Source organism: Hemicordylus capensis, chromosome 11 (genome assembly GCF_027244095.1).
Source record: "Hemicordylus capensis ecotype Gifberg chromosome 11, rHemCap1.1.pri, whole genome shotgun sequence".
Lineage (NCBI taxonomy): Eukaryota > Metazoa > Chordata > Lepidosauria > Squamata > Cordylidae > Hemicordylus > Hemicordylus capensis.
Genome location: NC_069667.1, coordinates 15,610,363 through 15,620,601, shown reverse-complemented (window position 1 = coordinate 15,620,601; position 10,239 = coordinate 15,610,363). Strand labels below are relative to the sequence as shown.

The 10,239-nt window shown below is 51.3% G+C and overlaps 1 protein-coding gene across 1 annotated transcript; it reads left to right on the top strand.

Annotated features, from left to right (window-relative positions):
* The first annotated feature begins 940 nt into the window (after window positions 1–940).
* LOC128335639 (mitochondrial ornithine transporter 1-like) lies at window positions 941–9,554 on the top strand. The gene is made up of 7 exons (XM_053274241.1): window positions 941–1,046; window positions 4,810–4,925; window positions 5,273–5,531; window positions 5,770–5,910; window positions 6,210–6,382; window positions 8,891–9,049; window positions 9,150–9,554. The coding sequence occupies exons 2-7, from the start codon at window positions 4,856–4,858 to the stop codon at window positions 9,275–9,277; spliced, it is 930 nt and encodes a 309-aa protein (XP_053130216.1). The 5' UTR covers window positions 941–1,046; window positions 4,810–4,855; the 3' UTR covers window positions 9,278–9,554.
* Window positions 9,555–10,239: the final 685 nt, after the last annotated feature.

Sequence of the window (10,239 nt, the reverse complement as noted above, 5' to 3'; positions counted from 1 at the left end):
AAAGGGGGCGTGCTTTCCTTTGCAAATTGGCCACTGTCTCTCCCTGAACTGATTGCCTATGCAGCTGTTTCCAAGGATTGATAAATCTCTCTGGAGGAAAGATGAGTGTGGAAGCTGGCTCCTCTGCTTGAAGCGATTTGGAAGGTGGAAAACAAGCAGGTGCATTGGATTAGAGGCAGAGGCAAGGGGGCTTTGTCCAGTGTCGTTTTCTGCTGGGGGAGGGCTGTGCTATGCCAGATTTTGTGAGTTGAATATGCTGAGCATATTAAGACATCTGTTGATTCTGCACGGTTCTGCTTTTGACCATCATGGGGCTATCACTGGGCATCTCATTCAGTAATTTACTTTAACACACACACAACCCCCCCAAAACACCTCCCCTGCCCCCACTCCCTCACGTCTGCATTGTGCTGTTCAGAATGAGGCTGTAGCTCAGTGGTAGAGCATCTGCTTTGCATGCAGAAGGTCCCAGGTTCTGGTATCTCCCCGTAGGGCTAGGAGAGACTCCTGCCTGAAACCACTGCCTTGGAGAAGTCGCTGCCAGTCAATAGACAGTACTGAGCTAGATGAACCAATGGTCTGACTTGGTAGAAAGCAGCTTCCTATGTCCCTATGGCATTGCCTGCCCTGTTAGGTGGTGGTGATGGTAGCTTGCTTTCTACTGTCCCAGGATCACTGCAGTAGGGTGGTCCCACTTTTGAGTACCAAACAGCTGTTGGGTGTCAGAAAGAGAAGCCAAAACCTTTGGCTACCTGGCTAAGTGCCTTCATGGGTGGGTGCCTGCCTGCTTCCTTTCTGCCTGCCGGTGTGCTGGGAACACACAATCGTCTGTGCCGGGACTGTTGCCTGAACCAGCCTAATGAGTCAAGATAAGAGGCAGCCTGGATAACACTGCAAGGGCCTGGGCCCTATATAAACAGAGAGTGTGCAGGAGGGGAAGGGGCACTCATCCTGCTCAAAGTTCACGAAGTTATAGGTGCGCCTGGTCAGCGGCGAGGTGTAAGCCAGATTCTTGTACAGCGGTGCTGTGGGAAGCACCACTCGAGGTACGTAGGCTCCTGAGAACATGGGGGGCGGGGGGGGGAACTCGGCCTTGGTTTCAGGGGAGGGAAGTGTCAACAAAAGTTTTCCTGTGTGCATGTGTGAGCTGCAGAGGATGTGGTGGGGAGGGGAGTTGTGTGCAGGGCAATGCAGTTGGGGTTGAGGTGGCCACAGAATTGGGTCTTGCAGAAGGGTGCGGGCTCCAGTCCTCAGCACGGCTGACCCAAAGGGTCCCCGGTGGCTGGACTGATCCTTTGCCTGGAGGTCTTGAAGAGCCCCTGCCAGTCAGAGAAGACAACACGGGGCTGGGTGGAACACGAATTTGGCTCTGTCTAAGGGGGTGGGGGTGCGCCTTGTAGCTCAGTCTCAGAAAGTCCCAGGTTTGCTCCCAGGCGTATCTGGTTAAAATAATGGGGTGGGGAGAGTTCTGGCTGGAGGCAGCTCTCCAAGACCAGCCAGACTGGGCTCGGCGCATCAGTGGTCTGGTCCGGTGTAAGGCAGCTTCCTGGGTTCGCATCCTAATGGCTGGTGTTTCTCCTCGCCCAGACCCCATTTCTGCATTACCCACAGCATGACTGCAACAGGGATTACAGAAAATGGGAGCCCGTTTCCCCTGGGGCCTCAGCTTTCCTCCTTGTGCTTCTGCTTGAGGTTCTCTGGCAAAAGAGACTAAGGTGGCCCTGCCTTCCCAGCTGCTCTTTGGCAAGGCAAGCGCATGAACAGCCATGGGGGCTCATGCATTGCGCCATTCCACACTTCTGTCTGTGCACAGCCACACACCCTCATCTGGGGCATAGTGCAGCCCACAACAGGGGCCTCTTCCTCTGGTGGCACTTTCCTTTGCAACGGGAGCAGCCACTCCGAGGGCCTCTTGCTTCAATCTCTGTGCTTTGCCTGCATCCTTTCACGGGCTCTGGATCCTGAAGCAGTAAACCCGACCTGTCTCCCTAGGAAGGTCTGGCGTATTGAGACGGACTGGTTTCAGCTGCTGCCCCCATCCGATTGGTGCTGGCATAAGTGGAGCAGAAGGGCAGCTCAGGTGACTTGGCACCCAGCCCTTCGGGCGTTGTAATCAGCACCTGGACTTGAAGGCAGCCGGGTTCAGCTCCATGCAGAGAGCAGGTGCCTCCTCACCCTCCTGAGCGGTGTCCTGAGTTGGCCTTGCCCACAGCCTCCGCCTGTGCCTTCTGCGAGTGGGTGGCCGGGCAAGGTGCTCACTGAGCCTGTCTACCAGCCAGACAAACCACATCCTTCCATTTCGGAACCATGTGAACATAGACCGCTGCCCTGTACCCAGCTGGGCCACTGCTCTGTCTCCTCTGGAACGGGAGACTCTGCCTTGCTGTGGCCCAGGTCTCGGAGAGAGAAAGGTCCTTCCCAGCCCTGCTCCATGGTATCCTTTTATTGATTACATTTCTGGACGGCCCCATCCAAAGGCTCTGGGCGGTGCACAAGTTTAAAAAGAATAAAAACAAACACCATTTAAAACATACTGCTTGAAACCATTTTTAAACCACTTAAAACCAATTACAATTAAAAACAAACCAACCCTTGGAAGGCCAGGCCAAACAAGTAAATTTTTAGGGCTTCCTTAAAGGCCATCCTTTTAACTCCTGCATGCAGGCACGCAGAATTAGAGTCCATTTCACTTCTGCAAAGACGACATCAGGGTTTCAAGATGCTCTGGTGATAACTTATCTGCCCACCATGACCTCTCTTTCTCGGTTGGTGCAGGAGGTCATCCAGGATGGATTATTTAAGACTGGAAAGAGGAACCAAATGGCCACACCATAGAAACACAGGCTTCTAAAGCGCCAAGATCTCTGCTGTGAACCCACTGACTTGTTTTAAATCCTGGGCACCTCTTGAAAGGGTTTTTTGAAGTCCCTTTGCAGGGTGAATAGTTCTGTGGTCACCTCCCTGGCCCCAACCTCTGCTTTCCTCTAAGAACAGGGTTTCTCAACGTGTGGGTCCCCAGATGTTATTGGACTTCAACTCCCATAATCCCCAGCCCCAGTGGCCTTTGGTTGGGAATTATGGGAGTTGAAGTCCAATTACATCTGGGGACCCACATGTTGAGAATCCCTGCTCTAAGAATGTCCAGACTTGTCACAGAGGTCAGTTGGCTGCCCTAGAGCAGCTGGGGTCTGTGGCTTCTCAGAGCTATTTCAAAATAGACGTGCTGCTCTAACTGCTTCCCCCCAACTTCACCAGTTTTCTGATCTGACCCGTTTTTTTCCAGTCACTGCTTGATTCTTCTCCCTTGAGTCTTGTCTGATTGGCCTCTTCATCAGCCTTCTGTAAAGTCACCTAAGGTAACGTCCCATGTTGCTATCATTGGCTGACTGAGTTCTTTGAACAGCAAATTAAGCCAAGGTCTATTTCTCCCTATTAGGTTATCCATTCTCACCTTTGCCCAACAGCCAGCTCTCCATCATCTCTCCCAGCTCGGATATCCTGCCACTCTTCCCTATAGTAAAATTGCCACATTCTGACGCTCTTTGGCTAAAGATCAAAACTGCTGTATCCCTTCATGTTGCTGCTACTTGACAGCCAGTTCTGCCAGGAATTTTGAGCTGAGTTGTGGATCCTTTATCTTTTTAATGCAAATGCTTCCACTCCAAAAGGACTGCATTTGAAATTAACCCTTCCCTGTGGCTTTTGGATTGATGTGTCTAGCGTGATTCTAGTCCAGGGATTCTCAATGTTGGGTCCCCAGATGTTATTGGACTTCAACTCCCATAATCCCCAACCAAAGGCTACTGTGGCTGGGGATTATGGGAGCTGAAGTCCAACAACATCTGGGGACCCAAGGTTGAGAATCCCTGTTCTAGTTTCACAACTTAGTCCAGAACACAGATGAAATCTTTGGACAGGGGTTAACCTTGGGTCCACATGTTGACTATAACTCCCATCAGCTGCAGCTGCAGTGGCTGAAGGCTGTTTGGGGTTCTAGTCTGTGTCCCCTGTAACAGGGAATTCCAGATGTTGTAGACCGCAACTCCTAGCATTCCCAGCCAATGGCCATTTCACCTAGGGCTGCTGGGAGTTGTAGACAGCAGCATCTGGGGTTCTCTGTTATAGAGAACTAGTATGTGTAAGCCCGTTGTAATAACGGGCTCTAGTGGGGGGGCGGTTCCCGCTGCCGCCTCACCCGCCTCGGGCGCACTCCTTGGGCCGACACCTCCGCCGCCGCCTCGGGCGCTCTCTCCGCCCGCCGTTTCTTGTGGCGGCGGCCGCCGCCATCGGAGCCAGTCGCCCCGCCACAGCCACCGCCTCCTTGGCCCGCACTCCTTTGGCCGAGGCCGCGGCTCCGCCGCTGCCTCGGCCGCACTCTCCGCCCGCCGCTTCTGCTCCTTCTGGTCTCCCGTGGCGGCGGCCGCCGACATCGGGGCCAGTCGCCCACCGGCGGCTGGGTCCAACATGGCCGCCCATCTCCGCGCATGCCCAGAACGGGCGAAAAAGACACGGGTGGCACGGACGCATGCCCAAGGCTTTTATGGGTAAGGATGCTGGTTGTAGTCCCAATAACATCTGGAGACCCAAGGTTGGAAACCCCTGTCTTAGAACATAAAATAACATGCTTCACTACCATTGAACAGAAGGCTGTAGACAAAGAGACTATTCAACATTGTCTCGCATTACCTCCTACCCCATCTTCCCCAGATATTTCTCCCCATAATGACAAAAAAGGTGTAGGGGAAACTTGCTGAAGCTGCTGTTTCCCTCCCACACTCGAGTTTGGACTGTGCTCTTCTCTCCCACCAGGCAACCTCTTTCTGAATCCCCCAACTCTCCGGTTGCCTTCACCAAGATGCCTACTGAACAGGCCACGATCCACCCGCTGGTGCAAATGTTTATTGATCTCACTGCTGGAGCAGCAGGTGCGCTTAAGGGATGGGGCACGGTGGGGAGGGAGACCCTGCCCCCTTGATGGAGCTCACTGGAGACCAAAGATGGATGGTTGGGGGGGTGAGGGGGGGAAGAGAGACTGACAAGAACTTCTTTTGGCTGAGCACAGAGCCAAGACAATTGCCCCTCCTTCAAACATTGTTTATTTAAATATTTGTACCCCACTTTTAGTAACAGCAGCAAAGCAGCTTATAAAGTAAAAAAAACCAACAACCACGAATATATTGCAAGAACAAATTAAAATCACTGTAGTTAAATAGTGATGGGTGAACACAATCATGCAGGCTGTTAATAATTACTCTGCTGGGACTCCTTGCAGGGGGTGTGGCGTGTGTGGTCAGTGGGCAGCCCTTTGACACCATCAAGGTGAAGATGCAAACCTTCCCAAGCATGTACCGCGGCTTCTTTGACTGTTCGGTCAAGACCTACCATCAGGAGGGGATGTATGGGCTCTACCAGGGCACCACCCCAGCCTTGCTGGCCAACGTCGCTGAGAACGCTGTGCTCTTTGCCTGTTACGGGTTCTGCCAGCAGCTAGTGAGGCATCTCTTTGGACTGGGAAATGTTCTAGAGCTCAGGTATGCCCTTTTTTTCTCCCTACCCCCTGTCCCCATCACGCGTTCAGGAACCACCGAATGCTGCAGTATTCAAGGAGCAGGGCTAGGAAAGATCTCCCTCTTGTCCGAGATCTTGGAGAACTGCTGCCGGTCAGAATGGATAATCCTGGGTTAGGTGGTCCAGGAGTCTGTCTCTGTAAGGCAACGTCGTGTGCAAATGTTCTCTGTTTAAGGTCTCTCTCTCTCTCCTTGGTTACAGCGACTTGCACAGTGCCATTGCTGGCTCATTCTCTTCTGTCTTCTCCTCCATGGTTCTGTGCCCCACGGAGCTGGTGAAGTGCCGGATGCAGGCTCTTCATGAGATGAAGGTCACGGGGCAGACGGCTCTGTCAAGACGCAGGTAATCGGAGATGCACTGAGACTCTGTTTAGGGGTCCTGGCTAGTAGCTTTTGATGGACTCCTCCTGTGCAACCCTGCCCAGTCCTTTAAAAGAACCATCTAAGCTTGTGACAGTCACCACATTTCGCATCAGTTAAGTCTCCACGTTAATTCCGCGTTGCACCGATTCTTCCTTTTGTATGTACGGAGCTTACTGCCTTTTCAGTTTCAGAGTGAATGGTAGCCAGAGAGAGGGAGTGGAGGATATAGCTTTCCACTCCATACCATTCAGGGGTGACAGGATCTGTGCCTTCTTGCAGCTCCACCTGGGCCGTGGTGAAAGCCATCTTCCAGTCTGAGGGCCCCCTGGGTTTCTTCCAGGGTCTGACCAGTACGTGGCTGAGGGAGGTCCCTGGCTATTTCTTCTTCTTCGGGGGCTACGAGATCAGCCGAAGCTTCTTTCTCCAGGCCGGACAGTCAAAGGAGGAGCTGGGTAAGCGAGCCGGATGATGGTTACACCCGGTGGCCACCTGTACTTTTGCTTTGTGGAGGAGCTGGAAACGAAATGGGTGGAGGGCAGTGTTCCCTCTAACAGGGATTCTGAGATGTTGTTGACTACAACCCCCAGAATCTCCAGCTGCAATGGCTTTTGATTGGGGGTTATGGGAGTTGTAGTCAACAGCATCTGGGAATCCTTGTTCAAGGGAACATTATTGTTATTATTATTTCTTGTTTACACAGTAAGACAGGTGTTATTGACTGGTTTGTTTTATCCAGACATCGAGTCCTTCCCAAGTACCTGGGATGGCTGAATTTTATCATCAATACTGTTGGTTATTATAGATATCGTCGCAAAATATAGGCTGTTCCTAACATCATCATCATCATCATCATCATCATTATTATTATTAATTTATTATTATTTCTTCTTGTTTACACAGTCAGACAGGTGTTATTGACTGGTTTGTTTTATCCAGACATCGAGTCCTTCCCAAGGACCTGGGATGCCAGAATTTTATTGTCAATTGTTATAGATATCGTCGCAGGATATAGGCTGTTCCCAGTAAAGCTGCTTTTTGTAATTGGCTGATGGTGATTTCTGTGGCCCATTATTATTATTATTATTATTATTATTACATTTATATCCCGCTCTTCCTCCAAAGAGCCCAGAGCGGTGTACTACATACTTGCGTTTCTCTTTCACAACAACCCTGTGAAGTAGGTTAGGCGGAGAGAGAAGTGACTGGCCCAGAGTCACTCAGCTAGTTTTATGGCTGAATGGGGATTTGAACTCGGTTCTCCCCGGTCCTAGTCTAGCTCTCTAACCACTACACCATGCTGGCTCTCTATTGGTGGAGGGCTGTCCTGAGGTGCCTTCAGAGAGAATGAATGAATGAATGAATGAATGAAATGGCTCCTGAGACAGCTGGCTTTTGTTTGGGCAGTGCAGTTAGCACAGAGAACAGCATCAGACAGGGCTGTGCCTGTCTCTTCCAGAATCTTCTCTTCTCTTGCATCACACCAGCAAGAAACTGAACTGGGCACCGAGTTCAATCCCTTGAGAATCTCCCCCACTCTACTCAATGGCCAACAGCAGGGAGGCATATGTTTGGGCATTCCCCAGCTTCTATGCAGAATATGCTGCACTCTCTCTCTGTGCCCCAGCTCTTCCAGAGGCCCTGAGTGCCATTCCAACGTGCCTTTCTTGCTCATGTGCTCGTGCCAGCTGCCTGGGATGCCACGGAGTTTCTGGAAGAGGACAGACTCTGCCAGCAGGTGCCTGGCCCAAGCAGAAGCCTGGGTGGCTAGAATGTGTGCTATGCACTCAGCCCTGGAGAATGTCAGGGCTCTTCCTTTGGGACCGCCAGAGCTGAGGTTGTGCACCTGACCTGTGCAATGGCAAACTCTGATCCAGACAGGAAGCCAGCTGCTTGCTGCTGCCACATCTCCTCGCTTGGCATGGCCCTTGCTGGTCTTTCCCTGCCAAGGGCACTAGAGAAGGGTCCTGAGCCCTGTGTCTTTGGGTCGAAGGGCTCTGTTGCTGCTCCAAGCATCCCTCAGCCACTGTGGGATGACACGTGTGCCTGGCTGGTCCCTGGAAGGGCGATGGGGCCATAGGTCAGTCAGGGTAGATCAGTGGTTCCCATCCAGGGTTCTTCACATCAGGGATTCTCAACGTTGGGTCCCCACATGTTATTGGACTTCAACTCCCATAATCCCAGGCCCCAGTGGCCTTTGACTGGGGATGATGGGAGTTGAAGTCCAATAACATCTGGAGACCCAACGTTGAGAATCTCTGCTCCAGATGTTGCTGAACTACAACTCCCATCACCCCCAGCCACAATAAATTGTAGCTGGGAATGATGGGAGTTATAGTTCAGCAACATCTGGAGGAGCCCGGGATGGGAACCACTGGTGTCAATAATACTGAACGAATGGACCAATGGCCTGACTTGGCATAAGGCAGCTTCCTTGGAGCACTCCATGCCAGGCGTCTTGTGCCTTGGGGCATGCGCAGAGGGAAGGACCAAGCTCCTGCCCAGCTTCTTGTCTCTTCAGAAAGCCAGAGCTTTCTGGGAGAGCAGGAGCTTCCCGGACAGTCTGGACAGCACCTTTCCCTATATGTGCTTGCACAACTCTGCTGAAGGAAATTTATTTAATTATTCTATTATTTATTTATTTGACATGTTTTTATACCGCCCAAAACTTATGTCTCTGGGCAGTTTACAACAAGATAAAAACAAAAGTAAAACATTAACTAAAAACAAAAACAAGAAATTTAAAAACAAGAAATGTAAAACGCAACAATTTGAAATGTTAAAAACAATATTCTAGAAACATGAAAACAATCGAAACAATCTCAGTTAAAAGCCTGGGTGAACAGAAGCGTCTTTCAAGACTTTTAGAAAGTTGTCAGAGATGGGGAGGCTCTTCTTTCACTCGGGAGCGCATTCCAAAGCTGGAAACGCTGGAACAGTTAAGCACAGCCCTACCTTTGCAGGTGCTCTCCCAGTGACTGTCAGTGGCGGCATTGGTGGTGCTGCTTTCTGGCTGGCCGTCTACCCCATTGACTCGGTCAAGTCCCGGATTCAGGTGCTTTCCATGGCTGGGCGGCAAGATGGCTTCCTGCTTTCCTTCCTGCACATCCTGCGGACAGAAGGTGAGGATCCTTCCTTTAGGCTTGTGTTTCTCTGGTGGGAGCAGCACACTTGTGGGTTCTCCTGGGTCGACCCCTCACCTGATTTATTTTTATGTTGCAGGGTTTATGACCCTCTATTGTGGACTGATGCCCACCGTCCTCCGTGCACTGCCCTCCAACGGTGCCCTCTTCCTTGCCTATGAATTGACCCAGAAAAGGCTGGCCAGTCTGGTCACGAGGGAGACCTGAGATCCCAGTGGAGAAAAAGGACTTTCATGCAGGATGGAAAAGTCTGGGCTTCTCCCTTGAACTGGGCTGCTATGGTCTATCCGCTCTATCCTACGCCAAGGGATCTCAGAGGGCACCCTGGCCCAAGAGAGCAGCAGGTCTTGCTGGATTTCAGGGTGTCTGTCAGTGGGGCAGGCATGGGGGGGCAGATGCTCCAAAGACCTGCAGTGCAGACTGGTGCTTCCCTGAAACTGGACATTTTGGGGGAATTGTTGGAATTGCTTTGAGATTATTTGAATAAAAGGTGGCATAAGAATTTAATGATAAATACAATTTAATGATAAAATCTCCAGATTTGAGGACATTATTAATGTTGGAGTGGGCAGACAGAAAGAAAGCTTGAGGAGCAGCTTCTCACTGAATGAAGCCAGTTTAAAGACCAAACGCAATCCGGAGGTACGCCCTGATCTCTGTCCGCAGGCTTCTCAAACTTGGATCCTCAGATAGGGTTGAGCTATAATTCTCATCATCCCCTTTGTCTCTGGGGATGATGGGAGCTGTAGTCTGTGTGTGGGGGGGGAGTTGTTCAGACCCCCCAGAACCTTCTGGGTGGGCCCTGACTGATATACTGCTGCCATCACTTCTTCACCACATGGGAAGGTTTATCCTGACTCCTTCTCCCCCCGAGGGTATACCAGACTGGGTCGCACAGGATACTGTCTCATTCACAGTTTCTCCAAAGACCTGAAACTGTAAAGTGATCACTGGGGGGGGGGGAGTATTAGAAAATTCTGGCTCCTTCGGCCTGGGCTTGGGAGCCATGTGAGAGGCTGGGGGCTCCTTTCCCCACTGAGCTCTTGGGAAGCGGGATTAACAAATTGAAAAGCTTTATTGTTGCAATGGGATATGAATTGGTGCAAATGCGGGGGGGTGGGGGGAAGAGAAAAGTAGGCCTCAGCTTTATTAAAACACCCACCCAGGCA

Excerpts from the sequence above, each read along its gene's own strand:
- LOC128335639 (XM_053274241.1), top strand. The coding sequence starts at position 4,856 with ATGCCTACTGAACAGGCCACGATCCACCCGCTGGTGCAAATGTTTATT. Across the intron at positions 5,532-5,769 it reads GGAAATGTTCTAGAGCTCAG|CGACTTGCACAGTGCCATTG; the intron begins GTATGCCCTTTT and ends CCTTGGTTACAG. Across the intron at positions 9,050-9,149 it reads GCACATCCTGCGGACAGAAG|GGTTTATGACCCTCTATTGT; the intron begins GTGAGGATCCTT and ends TTTATGTTGCAG.